Below are 17,521 nucleotides of genomic sequence, written 5' to 3'. Positions count from 1 at the left end.
GAACCCCACCCATCCCCTTCCTCCCATCCAGCCCCTGAACCCCACCCACACCCCTTCCTCCCATCCAGCCCCTGAACCCCACCCACACCCCCTTCTCCCATCCAGCCCCTGAACCCCACCCACCACTTCCTCCCATCCAGCCCCTGAACCCCACCCACACCCCTTTCTCCCATCCAGCCCCTGAACCCCACCCATCCCCTTCCTCCCATCCAGCCCCTGAACCCCACCCCACCCCTTCCTCCCATCCAGCCCCTGAACCCCACCCATCCCCTTCCTCCCATCCAGCCCCTGAACCCCACCCACACCCCTTCCTCCCATCCAGCCCCTGAACCCCAACCATCCCCCTTCCTCCCATCCAGCACCCTGAACCCCACCCATCCCCTTCCTTCCATCCAGCCCCTGATCCCCACCCCACCCCTTCCTCCCATCCAGCCCCTCCCTCTTCCTCCCATCCAGCCCCTGTACCCCACCCACCCCTTCCTCCCATCCAGCCGCCTGAACCCCACCCCACCCCCTTCCTCCCATCCAGCCCCTGTACCCCCCACCCCTCCTCCCATCCAGCCCCTGAACCCCACCCATCCCCCTTCCACCCATCCTGCCCCTGAACCCCACCCCACCCCCTTTCACCCATCCAGCCCCTGTACCCCACCCCCTCCTCCCATCCAGCCCCTGAACTCCACCCATCCCCTTCCTCCCATCCAGCCCCTGAACCCCACCCATCCCCTTTCACCCATCCAGCCCCTGAACCCCACCCCCACCCCTTCCTCCCATCCAGCCCCTGAACCCCACCCATCCCCTTTCACCCATCCAGCCCCTGAACCCCACCCCACCCCTTCCTCCCATCCAGCCCCTGAACCCCACCCATCCCCTTTCACCCATCCAGCCCCTGAACCCCACCCCACCCCTTCCACCCATCCAGCCCCTGACCCCACCCATCCCCTTCCTCCTATCCAGCCCCTTGAACCCACCAATCCCCTCTTCCTCCCATCCAGCCCCTGACCCCACCCACACCCTTCCTCCCATCCAGCCCCCTGAACTCCACCCATCCCCCCTCCCTCCCATCGAGCCCCCTGAACCCACCAATCCCCTCTTCCTCCCATCCAGCCCCTGACTCCCACCCATCCCCATTCCACACATCCAGCCCCTGACCCCACCCATCCCCTTCCTCCCATCCAGCCCCTGAACCCCACCCATCCCCTTCCACCCATCCCGCCCCTGAACCCCACCCATCCCCTTCCTCCCATCCAGCCCCTGAACCCCACCCATCCCCTTCCACCCATCCAGCCCCTGAACCCCACCCATCCCCTTCCACCCATCCTGCCCCTGAACCCCACCCACACCCCTTCCACCCATCCAGCCCCTGAACCCCACCCATCCCCTTCCTCCAATCCAGCCCCTGACCCCACCCACACTCCTTCCTCCCATCCAGCCCCTGACCCCACCCATTCCCTTCCTCCCATCCAGCCCCTGAACCCCACCCACACCCCACTTCCTCCCATCCAGCCCCTGAACCCCACCCACACCCACCTTTCTCCCATCCAGCCCCTGAACCCCACCTCCACCCACTTCCTTCCATCCAGCCCTCTGAACCCCACCCCACCCCTTCCTCCCATCCAGCCCCTGAACCCCACCCATCCCCTTCCTCCCATCCAGCCCCTGAACCCCACCCCACCCCCTTCCTCTCATCCAGCCCCTGAACCCCACCCATCCCCTTCCTCCCATCCAGCCCCTGAACCCCACCCACACCCCCTTCCTCCCATCCAGCCCCTGAACCCCACCCATCCCCTTCCTCCCATCCAGCACCCTGAACCCCACCCATCCCCTTCCTTCCATCCAGCCCCTGATCCGCCCCACCCCCTTCCACCCATCCTGCTCCCTGAACCCCACCCCACCCCCTCTTACATCCAGCCCCTGAACCCCACCCATCCCCTCTTCCTCCCATCCAGCCCCTGTACCCCACCCACCCCTTCCTCCCATCCAGCCCCTGAACCCCACCCCACCCCTTCCTCCCATCCAGCCCCTGTACCCCACCCCTCCTCCCATCGAGCCCCTGAACCCCACCCATCCCCTTCCACCCATCCTGCCCCTGAACCCCACCCACCCCCTTTCACCCATCCAGCCCCTGTACCCCACCCACCCCCTTCCTCCCATCCAGCCCCTGAACTCCACCCATCCCCTTCCTCCCATCCAGCCCCTGAACCCCACCCATCCCCTTTCACCCATCCAGCCCCTGAACCCCACCCCACCCCTTCCTCCCATCCAGCCCCTGAACCCCACCCATCCCCTTCCTCCCATCCAGCCCCTGAACCCACCAATCCTCTTCCTCCCATCCAGCCCCTGACCCCACCCACACCCCACTTCCTCCCATCCAGCCCCTGACCCCACCCATCCCCTTCCTCCCATCCAGCCCCTGAAGCCACCCCCTCTTCCTCCCATCCAGCCCCTGACCCCACCCACACCCCCTTCCTCCCATCCAGCCCCTGAACCCCACCCATCCCCTTCCTCTCATCCAGCCCCTGAACCCCACCCCACCCCCTTCCTCCCATCCAGCCCCTGTACCCCACCCCACCCCCTTCCTCCCATCCAGCCTCTGAACCCCACCCCACCCCCTTCCTCCCATTCAGCCCCTGACCCCACCCACACCCCCTTCCTTCCATCCAGCCCACTGACACCCACCCATCCCCTTCCTCGCATCCAGCCCCTGAACCCCACCCACACCCCTTCCTCCCATCCAGCCCCTGAACCCCACCCACCCCCTTCCACCCATCCAGCCCCTGACTCCCACCCATCCCCTTCTACCCATCCAGCCCCTGAACCCACCCATCCCCTTCCTCCCATCCAGCCCCTGAACCCCACCCACATCCCCTTCCTCCCATCCAGCCCCTGAACCCCACCCACACCCCTTCCTCCCATCCAGCCCCTGAACCCACCTATCCCCTTCCACCCATCCAGCCCCTGAACCCCACCCATCCCCTTCCACCCATCTAGCCCCTGAACCCCACCCATCCCCTTCCTCCCATCCAGCCCCTGAACCCCACCCCACCCCTTCCTCCCATCCAGCCCCTGTACCCACCCATCCCCTTCCTCCCATCCAGCCCCTGACCCCACCCATCCCCTTCCTCCCATCCAGCCCCTGACCCCACCCATCCCCTTCCTCCCATCCAGCCCCTGACCTCCACCCATCCCCTTCCACTCATCCAGCCCCTGACCCCACCCATCCCCCTTCCTCCCATCCAGCCCCTGAACCCCACCCCACCCCGTCCCTTCCATCCAGCCCCTGAACCCCACCCCACCCCTTCCTCCCATCCAGCACCCTGAACCCCACCCCACCCCTTTCACCCATCCAGCCCCTGACCCCACCCATCCCCTTCCACCCATCCAGCCCCTGAACCCCACCCACACCCCTTCCACCTATCCAGCCCCTGAACCCCACCCATCCCCTTCCACCCATCCAGCCCCTGAACCCCACCCCCACCCCTTCCTCCATCCAGCCCCTGAACCCCACCCCACCCCTTCCTCCCATCCAGCACCCTGAACCCCACCCCACACCCCTTTCACCCATCCAGCCCCTGAACCCCACCCATCCCCTTCCTCCCATCCAGCCCCTGACCCCACCCACCCCCTTCCTCCCATGCAGCCCCTGAATCCCACCCATCCCCTTCCTCCCATCCAGCCCCTGAAATCCACCCATCCCCTTCCTCTCATCCAGCCCCTGAGCCCAACCTCACCCCTTCCACCCATCCAGCCCCTGACCCCACCCATCCCCTTCCACCCATCCAGCCCCTGAGCCCAACCCACACCCCTTCCTCCCATCCAGCCCCTGACCCCACCCATCCCCTTCCACCCATCCAGCCCCATGACCCCACCCACACCCCACTTCCTCCCATCTAGCCCCTGAACCCCACCCCACCCCCTCCCTTCCATCCAGCCCCTGAACCCCACCCCACCCCTTCCTCCCATCCAGCCCCTGTACCCCACCCCCACCCCTTCCTCCCATCCAGCCCCTGACCCCACCCATCCCCTTCCTCCCATCCAGCCCCTGACCCCACCTGTCCCCTTCCTCCCATCCAGCCCCCTGAACCCCACCCACACCCCACGTCCTCCCATTCAGCCCCTGAACCCACCAATCCCCTTCCTCCCATCCAGCCCCCTGAACCCCACCCACACCCCTCTTCCTCCCATCCAGCCCCTGAACCCCACCTCCACCCCTTCCTCCCATCCAGCCCCTGAACCCCACCCATCCCCCTTCCTCCCATCCAGCCCCTGACCCCCACCCACACCCCTTCCACCCATCCAGCCCCTGACCCCACCCATCCCCCTTCCTCCCATCCAGCCCCTGACCCCACCCACAGCCCCTTCCTCCCATCCAGCCCCTGAACCCCATCCATCCCCTTCCTGCCTTCCAGCCCCTGACCCCACCCACACCCCCTTCCACCCATCCAGCCCCTGACCCCACCCACATCCCCTTCCACCCATCCAGCCCCTGAACCCCACCCATCCCCTTCCACCCATCTAGCCCCTGAACCCCACCCATCCCCTTCCACCCATCCAGCCCCTGACCCCACCCACACCCCTTCCTCCCATCCAGCCCCTGACCCCACCCATCCCCTTCCTCCCATCCAGCCCCTGACCCCACGCACAGCCCCCTTCCTCCCATCCAGCCCCTGAACCCCACCCATCCCCTTCCACCCATCCAGCCCCTGAACCCCACCCACACCCCCTTCCTCCCATCCAGCCCCTGAACCCCATCCATCCCCTTCCTCCCATCCAGCCCCTGACCCCACCCACAGCCCACTTCCTCCCATCTAGCCCCTGAACCCCACCCATCCCCTTCCACCCATCCCGCCCCTGAACCCCACCCACACCCCCTTCCACCCACCCATCCCCTGAACTCCACCCCACCCCGTCCCTTCCATCCAGCCGCCTGAACCCCACCCCACCCCTTCCACCCATCCAGCCCCTGAACTCCACCCACACCCCCTTCCTCCCATCCAGCACCCTGAACCCCACCCCCCACCCCTTCACCCATCCAGCCCCTGAACCCCACCCATCCCCTTCCACCCATCCAGCCCTCTGAACCACACCCCACCCCTCCCTCCCATCCAGCCCCTGAACTCCACCCATCCCCTTCCTGTCATCCAGCCCCTGAGCCCAACCCACACCCCCTTCCTCCCATCCAGCCCCTGACTCCCACCCACCCCCTTCCTCCCATCCAGCCCCTGAACTCCACCCATCCCCTTCCTCTCATCCAGCCCCTGAGCCCAACCCACACCCCTTCCTCCCATCCAGCCCCTGACTCCCACCCACCCCCTCCCATCCAGCCCCTGAGCCCCACCCACACCCCCCTTCCAGCCCTCTGCCCACACCCCCCTTTCTCTCACCCAGCCCTTGCCCACATTCGCCTTCCTGAGCTCCAGCCCCTTGCCCAGACCATGTAGCTCCCTGCCCTAGCTCACAAGCCCCTGAGATGCTCCGTGACCCCAGGGCATCCCCCCCCACATACGAGAACCCCCAAAGTAAGTCACTTAGCTGATGTCTGTGCCAGCGGGCGCCTCCCAGCTCGCTGCTCTGTGGGGCAGAGGCCAGGGCTCAGCCTTCAGGGGCTGTGTGTTGTAGCCGCCCTGTGCGTCCATCTCTGGGGATGCTGCAGAGAGACGTCTTCCCATCACCTTCCTCCCGTCGATGGGCTGGAGTCCGTGTGCGTCTCTAAGGACGCGGATCTGCTACCGACCCTCCATCCCTCTGGGCGGCCGGCGGCCCAGGCTTTAGGCTGGGTCCTGGCAGGGGGAGGGCTGGCTGATGCCGTCAGTTCTTTCCCCGTCGCTGGTGGCTGGTCCGGGTCGGCCAGAGCCCTATGGAGGGGTGGGGCCCGGCGTTGCTGTCTGGGGCTCTGCTGCCATTCGCAGGGCCTTGCTGCGGGAGCTGCGGGTTGCTCTTCCGGCCAGGCTGGGGGAGGGGAGGGAGTCCGGCAGCTCCGGTTCGGCCTGTTGGCCCCGGGGCGGGGGAGCCCGGGGCGGGTCTGGAGTGCTGGGCTGGGATGCAGTTGGCCTGGTGCTGCTGGAGCTGCCAGTTCTCAGCCCTGATGCTCATAGCGCTGGTCTTTCCCAAGCAGGGACCCGGGCGTATCACGGCGAGTCCCAGAGCTCGTTGTCCTGGCCTCAGGTGGAGATCGGGTCTGGCTGGCAAGCCGGGAGCGGGCAGGGCTTCCTAGCCGGGGGCAGCGACTGGCGTGTGTGCCCCGGACCCGCTGCTGGCGGCACTCGCCACCCTGTGGCTTCAGGGGTCCTCTGGCAGAGTCGTTTCCGGTCTCAGCCAGCAGCTGGGCTCCCCCCTGGCGCGGCCTAGCCAGGCCTATTGGGCAGCCTTGCGTGGGCGCCGTATCTGTCCCCCACACTTGCTGCACTCCCGGACGCGTGGCTGGCGTCCCCGGCCCCCGCGCTGCCGTCTCCCCTGGGACCTGTCTCTCGCCCTCAGCTGCCCCAGCACCCGGTAGTACACGCGGCAGCTGAAGCCTTCGCGCAGCCCCTGCTTAACATGGTGGGTCAGGGCCTCCAGGCTGGGAAAGACTCGGCAGCAGGCCAGGCACCGCAGGCCCTGCTCAATGGTGAGGAGCCACTCCGGGGGCGCTCCCGTCTGCTGCTGCGGCGCCTCCTCTGCCGGCCCCTCAACGCCGCACTCTGCCTCCGAGTCCACGTCCCCCAGCTCGGACTTGGTGTGGGAGCTGCTCAGGTCCGAGCCGGCAAAGCTTTCCCCTCCGATGTACTTGGTCTTAAAGATCCGAGGCCGCTTCCGAATGGCTTCAAAGCCGGCCCCGGTCTCCCAGGCCACCGAGACGCCGTTCACGGCCTGGACCTTCATATAATAAAGGGCCTTTTCTTCTGCCTCCTCCTCGGCCTCTCTGCCACCTGCCGAGCGCTTTCTCTTCTCGCCTGAGCCGGAGGGCTCACATGGCGGCTGCGCACACGGGAGGTTGGAGGCCACGGGTTCCACGCCGCGGGTGGAGGAGTGGCTGGTAACAGATGTGACCACAGAGGGGTGCTGGGTTGGGTTCCTGGGGCCAGCAGGGGCAGAGCCCCCCTCCACTGCTGTTTCCTCATGAACTGGGCTTGCGGCAGAGACCCCCTGCTCCGCTGTGTCCTCAGGACCAGGGCTCCCGGCAGAGACGCCCTGATGAGGGGGCGACTCCCTTGATCTCTGCGACTCTGAAAGCAGAATGAAAGCCCAGGTCCTGCGGCCATCGCCCCCTGCGGTGAGTGCCCCACCCGCTCCCAGCCCTGTGTCCCAGGCCCAGGGCCCCGCAGGCAGGGGAGGGTGGGGAAGGGGACTCACTGAGTGCGACTATCAGGGGAGCGCCCGGTCAGGGGTCCGACACGCTGCCCCCGGGGAAGGGCCAGAGCCCCCTCGCTGGGCACACTGGAAACTAGGCTGGACAGAGCCCTAGAGAACGTCCTGTCGGTGCCCATACTGCCCTGGCCTGGGGGGATGGACACTCTGCCCCACTGGGCTGCCTCAGCCCTGACATCTGTCACCCTGGCAGCCTGCGACCGGGCTGTGCCCATCTCCAGGGCCCCTGGCTTAGGCTCCTACCCCAAGGGCACAGGACTCTTTGCACTGGCGTTTCTACATGGAAGAGCCATTTTGTGCCCCCAGATATGATCTCGTGTGTGTGTGTGTGTGTGTGTGTGTGTGTGTGTGTGTCCCTCTTCCTCTTTTCCATTGAACCATTTCGAGGGCTCTGTCTCTCCTCACGTGGGGAGTCTGTTTCCCCCACTGTGCCCTGGTGGGGGGGGTCTCTGTTTCTTCCCCCCCCCCACCCTTACCTCCCTGGGGAGGCAGAGAGAGTTCGAGTTCCTCCTTGACCGGGGATCCCGAGTGTCCTGTGGGCCCAGGGAATGTCCTGCTCACCTGACCCCTCCTGGGCAGCTCCAGGATTCGTCTCTGGGGCCTCGGCAGGAAGCCCTTGGTTGTGCACCATGGTCCTGGCTCTGGGGACTCAGGCCAAGGCTGGTGCTTGTCACAGTCCTCGAAACCTGCTGGGGTCCCTGTCCCAGCACTAGCCAGAAAGTCCGGGTCTCTGCGGGGGAAGGGATGGCGGTTCTGGTCCAGTTCTCCAGCTAAATCTCCAACTCTCACAGTGCAGGCAGCAGCGACAGGAGCACGACTGACCTGAGCCAACGGTTTGATCCAAGGGGCACCAGAATGTTGTGGTCTGAATAGCCCTGGAATGTTCTGCTCCAAACGGCGTCCGGCTGTTTGGGTCCGAATGGCTCAGAAGTTCTGAGCTGGGTGAGGTCATTGCCAGCTGGGATGACAACGCCGAGTTCCGGGCCACCTGCTCTTGGGTCCGGCAGAGCCTCCTCGAGTCCCATCCAGGGAGGGCCGAGTTCATGACGTCCCAGCCAAACCACTCAGCTGGGTCTATGCTGCACAAGCCCCGGGAGGGCCCTTCCGGGCTCCGATCAGGGAGGGTGGAGCCATATCAGCCTCTGGCTTTGCACTGGCACAGACCGAAGAGCAGGACCATTCATATTAGTGTTGATTTGGGTTACGGTGGGGCTGAGAGGCCCAGTCAGGACCAGGGCCATTGCCGGGTGCTGCCCACGCCAGAGTGAGAGACGGTCCCTCTCCCGATGAGCTGCCAGTCTAAATGGACAAACAGAAACAGACACTGTCGGCAGCGGCCCCAGCACAGAGCTGCTCTGAGATGCCTCCCCCCGCCCCTTTGAATTCCCCAAACCACCACTCCCCTCTGCCCACGGGCCCCAGGCAGGCCTGCTCGCTGTGCTGCCGTTCACCCCACCCTGACCCCACAACTAGCGCTGCAGGCTCCAGGTGGGGAGGGGGAGATGGGGGCACGTGTCCCCTGCTCAGGAGTGTCCAATGGTGGCTCCTGGTTGCTTTTCTTCCTCCCCCTGGAGGCCTCTCAGACCCCCACCAGGATCTAGCTGCCCCCCAAGGAGACCCCAAATCAACCAAGGCCTCTCAAGGCTGAACTCATGCCAAGGTTCGGTGCTGTCTGTTCAAAGGGACACACCCCAGCCAGTGCCGTGTCACTGCCACCTGCACCCAACCCCACCCAGTCCGAGGGAGTGGATGGTGCAGAGGGGGGCGTCCCTCCCCCTGGAGTGTCCTGTTCTGGGAATGTTCCAATCTGGTCTCCCTGCCATCCACAGCACTCGCAGCAGGCTGCCGCATGAGGCCCCCTCCTTCCTTTCCAGTTGGTAGTGGCCAAGGGAACGCTGGGAAATGTAGTTCTTTCCCTGCTCCAGGGCTGGCTCTAGAGGCAGGGAGCTAACCAAGGAACTACAGCTCCCAGGCTGGATCCCGGCCGCCCCTGCAAATGGGCTGCCCCAAGCAGGTGCTTGCTTTGCTGGTGCTAGAGCCGCCCCTGCTTCCAGTCCTTGGCTCTGGGGTTCTCAGGCCTCCATCGTAGGTGGGCTCGTAAGGGGACACTGCCCAGAGGCTCTGTAGGAAGCAGAACTGGGTTTCCCCTCTTTTAAACCTTCCCTACAGACTTGACACCTTATACAGGTGTAATGGGGGGGGGGCTGATAGGGGCACAGGCTTCCATTAACCCCTTCCTGCTCAGAGTGGCGTCTCTACACCCCCTCACATCAACGTTTATACATTAAAAAGATCTCCGGGTTTATAGGGCAATCTCATGATGTTGGGGCTGGCTCCTGAGTTTGGACCGCTGGGGGCTGGCCGTCCTGATCTCGCCGCCCGCTCTGACCACCACCACAAGCGAAGGAGTTCTGAGTCATGGCAGCGGCTGGAAGGGAGAGAAGTGCATCTGCTGCCGGGATTTCAGTGGGTCAGAGAAGAGGGAGGGAAATGAATCATGGCCCCAGACAGTCAGGGTGGGGAACTCCCCTGAGAGAAGAGAGTTAAGATCTGGGACTGTTTTGTCTGGAAAGGAGAAGTGTCAGGTGATGGCTGGGTACAATTTCTGAAGGGTAGGTGCAGTGGTGGCCAATTTCCCCTTTCCCACAGTTTGAGAACAAGAGATGCCCCAAGGACATTAAAAGGCAACTTATTTAAAGCAGGCAAGAGGAAGCACCTTGGTACATAACACAGAACAAACCGTGGAACTCACTGCCACTAGCAATTATTGAGGCAAAGGGCCTGAGAGGTCTCAAAAAAGGATCAAAGGGAGATTCTCCCCTGCTCCCCCCCCCCCGGAGCCCCTTCCCATTGCACAAGAGGGCTGGAGCGGTGTGAAGCCCCACATCCAGCCGGAGCCGATTCCTCCTACACAGCCATGGGGCAGCCGACGCTCGCTGCACGCTTGTAGGGGGTGTGCTGGGGGAAGGTTGGGGTGGGACGGGCCTGTCATGGGGCAGATTCTGAGCAATTCTGTGACCCTTAGGGCACCCAGGAGGCTGCTGTCACTTAGCCAGGCTCCCAGGGCTGGCTGGTAAAGCAAGGGCTGCCCCAGCCTGTGGAGCAGCTGAGGCTGGGGAGGGTGCAAAGGTGGCGTAAAGCCCCCTCCTCCCCATCCCCTGGGCTGTGAGCTCTGTGCTGCATCTCTTCGCCCAGCCCCCTGCGTGTCGAGCTGAGAACAGCATCGCAGACACACCAGCCCAAGGAACACTCCTGGGGCTGTCGGCCCCTGTGCGGTTCTGGATCAGTGGATGCCGGACGAGCAGGATCAATCTGGGCTAGTATCAGCTGGGTCGGTAGCAGGGGGATATGGGCCTATCTGGGTACAGCAGGAGCTGGAGATGGCAGTTCTGGAGGGGGAGCCCTGCGCTGTGGGTGAATTCCCTGCTCTGCCAGTGACTCCCTGCATGACCTTGGGCCAGTCCCTTAGTCTCTCTGGCCTCAGGTCCCCGCTGTGAAATGGCATTAACGACACGTCCTTTTCCCTCACTCCTTGCCTGATCGCTTAGAGTGAAGCTCTTCAGAGCAGGGGCTGCCTCTCCTCTGTACGTGCAGCACCAGGCACACAGGGCCCTGATCTCTCCTGGGGCCTGCAGCTGTCCCTGGGCTCTGAGGAGGGATGATAGTGGGCTTGTGAGACCAGGAGCCTGCGGTGCTGTCGGAGAAGGCGGTGATGGCCAGTGGAGTGTTGTGTACAGCAGGAGCTGGGATGCCAGACCAGCCGCAGAGCAGATCTGTGCTGATCCGGCAAACCTGCCCTCCTAGGAATTAGGGAACCCGACACTGCGAGGCTGGATAGTCTGGAAGAGCCCATAACCCCAGTCAAGTCAATGGCAAGACGCCCACTGACGTCCCTGGGAACTGGCCTGGGGCTTTATAATCTGAGCTCTCTGGGGCAGGGGCTGTGTCTGGCAGAGGGCTGTGCGCATTTACAGCACTGTGTGCACACGTGTAACAATACTCCCCGTCCTTAGCTAGCCGTACTGCCGGGTCGCTGAGCAGGAGCAGGGACCGGCCATATGTGCTGGGATACTGAGCTCCGGACGGAGCAGCAGCCCCCATTCCTGTATCCTTATAGACTAGCCGTGCAACCTCCTAGCTCCATCTGTGGGCCCCATCGCCATAGCGATTCTCTGCCATTAATGAATTTCCCCCTTCCTGAAGCATGGCTGTGCCATTATCTCCACTTTACAGATGGGAAACTGAGGCATGGAGCAGCTGAGGGTATCTCTACTGTGCAGGTAGACACCTGCGGCCGGCCCCTGACAACTGACTTGGGCTCGGGCTAAGGGGCTGTTTAACTGCACTGTAGACATGGGGGTCTAGGACCCCACAATTACACCCAAGCCCCACGAGCCCAAGTCAGCTGGCAGGGGCCAGCTGTGAGTGTTTGTGTGCAGAGAATCAGAGGGGTAACCGTGTTAGTCTGGATCTGTAAAAGCAACAAAGAATCCTGTGGCACCTTATAGACTAACAGACGTTTTGCAGCATGAGCTTTTTTCTTGCATCCGAAGAAGTGGGTATTCACCCACGAAAGCTCATGCTGCAAAACGTCTGTTAGTCTATAAGGTGCCACAGGATTCTTTGTTGCTTTGTGTGCAGAGTCGTCATATCCTGTGTGACTTGCCGAAGGTCACCTGTGGTAGAACGAGTGAATCAACCAGCACCTTTCCTTCCCCCCTTCTCTCACCCTGAGGGGTTGGGGTGGGGGAGTCTCACTCTGGTGTCTTTTCTGTTTGTGGGTTTCCAAGATCAAAGGAGCGATTCTGCTCTCGGCTCCTCTCTTGCAGTTCCTCTGAGCGATCAGAAACATACCACTCCTGCCTGTGTTGCCCTCCTCCCCCAAGGCCCCGGAGATGCACACAGGAGCCCAGGGCTGTCATGTATTCATCTGGGGGCTCTTCCCCACCCCCCGGCTCCCCCTTCTCCCACCCCATTTCTGTGCCATGCAGAACCACTGAGATCTTTGTGCTTCTTCTCTCTGCCGGCCCCAGACCCAGGAGGCCAGGCATGCCGGGGCCCATCGCACCAGAAGTTAAACACGTGAACTGAGCTGGCTTTCAGGGCAGTTCCTGCTGGCAAGGTGTTGCGGTATAGTCTGCCTGGCCAGTGCCGATCAGCCACGAGCATCGTGGTGAAAAACAAGGCCCAGACGAGCTCCTGTGTGGCCCGGAATGTGCCTTTAAACAGGGCTGAAGACGTTGTAATGGAATTCTTGAGGGAGGGACTAGAGCTGAGAGAAATCTGAATTTCTGTCCCATGGGCAATCCCAATATTCGACCTTTGTTCCTGTCCCAGATCAGGACGAAAAGTCAAAATATGGAAATTATTCATGGAACAAAAAGTCCCGAAGCATTCCTCTTGGGGCAGGCTGACACAAAACTGCATCTGCCCCAGTTGCCACCAGGCCTCCTAGGACTCGTAATTTGGGTGCCTCATTCCCTTATTCTTCCCCATGGGCTCAGCTCCCTGGCTGGACTACATCTCCCTGGATGCACTGCAGTCATCTGACTCCCAGGATGCCCCACATGTCTCAGGCTGGACATGGATTGGCAGCCGTCCCCAGAGAGCACCCAGCGTGCTGTTTGATCAGGGAAGCTCGAGGATTTTCAGGCAGGGAATGACAGTGGTGGAAAGACAGATGTGGGGAGTTTGCTTCCATTTCTAGCGATCTGGGTTCTGCAGCACTCTCATTGCTACCCCACAGGCCCTCCTGCTCTGCATGCGTCTAACAGCTGCCCTGGCCTCTCCCAGCTCCAGTGACATGAGCAACCCGCTCGAGTTTCACACTTGTAGTTTCTACCACAGACGTGAAACCTCTCACAGCTGGCTGGGTGAAGGTTTTCACACTGAGGAAAAGAGAACAATGGTGGGAAGGGGGGAAAGGCGATCTCTCTATTTTATCATTTGAGGCCTCATCCAAGATGTGGGTCCTGTTCATTGATTTTCAGGCCAGGAGAGACCATTCTATTGTCTAGTCTGACCAGCCGCATAACCCAGGCCGGAGAACTGCCCCCATAGAATCCCTAGAGCAGATCTTTTAGAAAAAAAACCTCCCATCTTGATTGAAAAATTGTCGGGGATGGAGAATCCACCACAATTCTTGGTAAACTCTAACTGTGGCTGCGGCCAAAGGGCAAATACAATCCTTGGAGGCCTAAACAGTGGAATCTTGAATAGGATCAGAGCGGTTATTTCATGTCTTTATTTGGCACTAGTGCGACTGCTGTTGGAATCCTGTGTCCAGTTCTGGCATCCACAATTCAAGAAGGACGCTGATAAATTGCAGAGAGTTCGGATGAGAGCCACAAGAACGATGAAAGGACTAAAAAACATGCCGTATCATGAGAGACTCAAGGAGTGACTTAATCATGGGGAAAAAATATTTACTAATGGGTTCTTCAGTTTAGCGGAGAAAGGTAAATGGCTGGAAGTTGAAATGTCTGTCTTGGAGCTCATGTTCATCTGATTATTCATCCCCCTCCCTGGTCTATTTCAGAGTCACTGCTTCCCAGGATAGAGTCCCCCATCCTGTAAGGGTGGCTGACATTCATTCTTCCTAGATAGACACGTTTACATCTAGTCATATTAAAACTCATATAATATAATATATGGCGATAGACCTATCTCATAGATCCGGAAGGGACCCCCAAAAGGTCATTGAGTCCAGCCCCCTGCCTTTACTAGCAGGACCAAGTACTGATTTTGCCACAGACCCCTAAGTGGTCCCCTCAAGAATGGAGCTCACACCTGTAGGATTTAGCAGACCAATGCACAACCCACTTAGCTATCCCTCCCGTTTACACTTTATAACATATTGTTTGCTTGTGCCCAGTTTCCCAAATGATCCAGCTCGCTCGAGTCAGTGACCTGTCCTCATGGACACTTCCTCAGTTTTTGCGTCCTCTGTAGACTTTATCAGTGATGATTTCATGTTTTCTTCCAGGTTATTAATAAAAATGTTAAATAGCACAGGGCCAAGCACCAATTTCTGTGGACCCCGACTGGAAACACACCTGTACAATGATGATCCCCCATTTACCATTTCATTTTGAGACCTATCCGTGAGCCAGTGTTTTTAATCAACATTTCACATGCTGCCAAGCCTACCTCCTTAGAGAAGTCTAAGGATATTACATCAACAATATTACCTTTAGCAACCAAACTTGTCATCTCATCAAGAAAAAAATATCCAGGTAGTTTGACAGGATCTATTTTCCATAAACCCATGTTGATTGGCATTAATTATACTGCCCTGCTTGAATTCTTTATCAAACGAGTCCCGTATCAGCTGCTCCGTTATCTTGCCTGGGATCAATGTCAGACTGACAGGCCTATAATTACCCGGGTCAGTCTGTTAACTCTCTTAAAATATTGGCCCCACATTAGCTTCCTTCAGCCATCGGATCTCATTCTGCCTTGGTCTGCTAGACTAAAAAGCCTCCCCGTAGGGTCAAGTACCTCCTCCCTGTGTAGGTACTTATAGACCGAGATCAAGTGGCCACTTAACCCCTCTCTTCGGTGAGCTAAATAGATTCCTCGAGTCCAGCTGAGCACCTTGGCCAGAAGCCCCTACGCCCTGGCTGAAGGGAGGGGATCTGAGGGATCTCGGGAGCACCCATAACTGTCGCACACAGACGCTCAGACAAGGAGAGTGGAGTGAGTGGAAGAGATGGGAGAAGAGGGAAAGGGAAAGGAAGGGCTAAAATAACAGGGCGAGAAGTATAGGGAGGGGGAGAGAGGCTTGTTGCTGGGAACACCTCTCTGGGGGGACAGGGACCCTGATGGGTTCCCCAGGCCACTGATCCCGTTATCTGAGAGATCTGAGCCATGAGCTGTCCCTGCTGCATGCGGGCAGAGCTCACCAGAGGGGCCAGGTGTCTGGCAGTTCTGCTCCCGTGAGCAGCAGGCAGAGCCAGGCAGCCCTAGGCCCAGCCACAGCCCCCAGAAGGCAGCACAAATCGCAGCTGGATTCAGCCTCAGGCCACCGCCTCCGGCAGACGGCGCGTCAGAGTGAGGGCAGGTGGGTGCAGGCCAGCGGGAGCAGAGGAATTCACAGCGACCGGCTACATCAGCCTAGTGACTCTGGTGAGGCCTCCCTGCCCTAGCCGCCAACATCATTATAGCAGGGCAGGCGGTGGAGCCCCAGATGTCTACCAAACCGGCCCCTGGTTGTCCTGGACTCTTGGGAGCCCAGACTGTGAGTGAGGAAATCGGGGGGGGCCCTGAACTGAGAGGGGGAGGCCAAAAACGGCACCAGCCACTCTTGGTCCAATTGTTTGGTTCTGTGACTTGTGCACCGTGAGGTATCTGGGGGTGCGAGGCGTTAAAGTGTAACTATTTGTCTCAGGTCAGCCTGGCCTGTCCCTTTTCTCCGGTCCCCTCCATAAAGTTTGTTTGTTTAAACCTCTGTGCTTGCAAGAGGGGACGGAGTTGCCTAGCAAAGGCACCCGGCTTATAGGTTCCCGCATTATGGGGTGGGGTCTTGAGCCAAAAAAGGAAGAAATTGTAGAGAGTCCCCTAAAATAAGGACCCGGCCCTTGTTGCTGCTGGCGCGATTGGCAGCGGTTACATTTTGCCCTCTGCATTGGATATGGGGCTTCCCATGGGAGGCTCTTTGTGCCCGAATGCAGCCTTGTATTCACACCTGCCCCGCTACTGTGATCATCTTTGTACAAAACACGCCTCAAGAGGTATCATTTGAAAACTAATCACTGGGGCTGTCAATTAATTGCAGTGAACTCACACGATTAACTCAAAACAATTAATTGTGATTAAAAAAATTAATCATGCTTAATCAGTTTTAATCAGACTGTTAAACAATAGAAACCAATTGAAATGTATTCAATATTTTGGATGTTTTTCTACATTTTCAATATATTGATTTCAATTACAACACAGGATACAAAGTGTAAAGTACTCACTTGATATTATTTTTATTACAAATCTTTGCACTGTAAAAATGATAAAAGAAATAATATTTTTCAATTCACCTCATTCAAGTACCATAGTGCAATCTCTTTACTGTGAAAGTGCAACTTACAAATGTAGATTTTTTTTTTTTGCTACGTAACTGGACACAAACATAAAACAATGTAAAACTTGAGAGCCTAGAAAGTCCACTCAGTCCTACTTCTTGTTCAGCCAGTCGCTCAGACAAACAAGTTATTTACATTTACGGGAGATGATGCTGCCCGCTTCTTGTTTACAATGTCACCTGAAAGTAAGAACAGATGTTCGCATGCCACTTTTGTAGCCAGCATTGCAAGGTATTTACGTGCCAGATATGCTAAACATTCGTATTTCCCCTTCATGCTTTGGCCACCATTCCAGAGGACATGCTTCCATGCTGATGATAATCGTTAAAAAAAAATGTGTTAATTAAATTTGTGACTAAACTCCTTGAGGGAGAACTGTACGTCTCCTGCTCTGTGTTTTGCCTGCATTCTGCCATATATTTCATGTTAGAGCCGTCTCAGATGATGACCCAGCATGTTTGTTTTAAGAACACTTTCCCTGCAGATTTGACAAAACGCAAAGAAGGTACCAATGTGAAATTGAATCACGCTTGGGTACTTGGTGCACATATGATTTTGTCCCTGGCTGTAGGATCTCTCATGGTAATGCACAGAACTCCAGCCTTTATGCAGTTCTGGACCAGGTGCCTTCAGATCCCACTGCCTGGTTCTTGCCCGAGCAGTGTGTGCAGTTTGAGGTGTGGCATTTCTAACCAGTGTGAAAAAGTCACTGCTGTGCCCTGCTACTGCCCCATAGGGAACCCTCAGTCAGGCCTTTTCTCAGTGTCAGGGATTTCCCCCTCCCCCACCCCCATTTGTATCTTCCCCAAGAGGGAATCCCCACCAGCTGGGGATGGGGCTTTCCCCACTCTGCCATCAGAAGGCTGGAGCCAGAGCTCAGCTGGTGACGGGTGGGAGCTGGTGGTGCTGGCCAAGCAGGTAGGGAAGGTCCTTTCCCCGAGGGTAGCGGCACCTCATCAGAGTGCAGGGGACAGTGGCCCCCCTTGATGGCCCCCTGAAGAAGGAAGACGGGGTGCAGCTGGTGACCGCCAGATGCTGCATGGACACAGAGTTAGAACTTGTCTACAGAGGAGAGTTGAACTGCTACAAGCGAAGTAGGA

At 59.4% G+C, this 17,521-nt stretch overlaps 1 protein-coding gene across 1 annotated transcript; it reads right to left on the bottom strand.

The window, feature by feature from the left end:
* Positions 1 to 6,351: 6,351 nt before the first annotated feature.
* LOC120388042 (protein FAM170B-like) lies at positions 6,352 to 8,065 on the bottom strand. Its single transcript, XM_039509581.1, has 2 exons — positions 7,906 to 8,065; positions 6,352 to 7,202 (listed from the first exon to the last, which is right to left on the bottom strand). The coding sequence occupies exons 1-2, from the start codon at positions 7,973 to 7,975 to the stop codon at positions 6,352 to 6,354; spliced, it is 921 nt and encodes a 306-aa protein (XP_039365515.1). The 5' UTR covers positions 7,976 to 8,065.
* Between the last annotated feature and the right edge of the window lie 9,456 nt (positions 8,066 to 17,521).

Source organism: Mauremys reevesii, linkage group 21 (genome assembly GCF_016161935.1).
Source record: "Mauremys reevesii isolate NIE-2019 linkage group 21, ASM1616193v1, whole genome shotgun sequence".
Taxonomy (NCBI): domain Eukaryota; kingdom Metazoa; phylum Chordata; order Testudines; family Geoemydidae; genus Mauremys; species Mauremys reevesii.
Note: the sequence above shows the minus strand (reverse complement) of the source record. Positions and strands in the feature narration are given on the sequence as shown.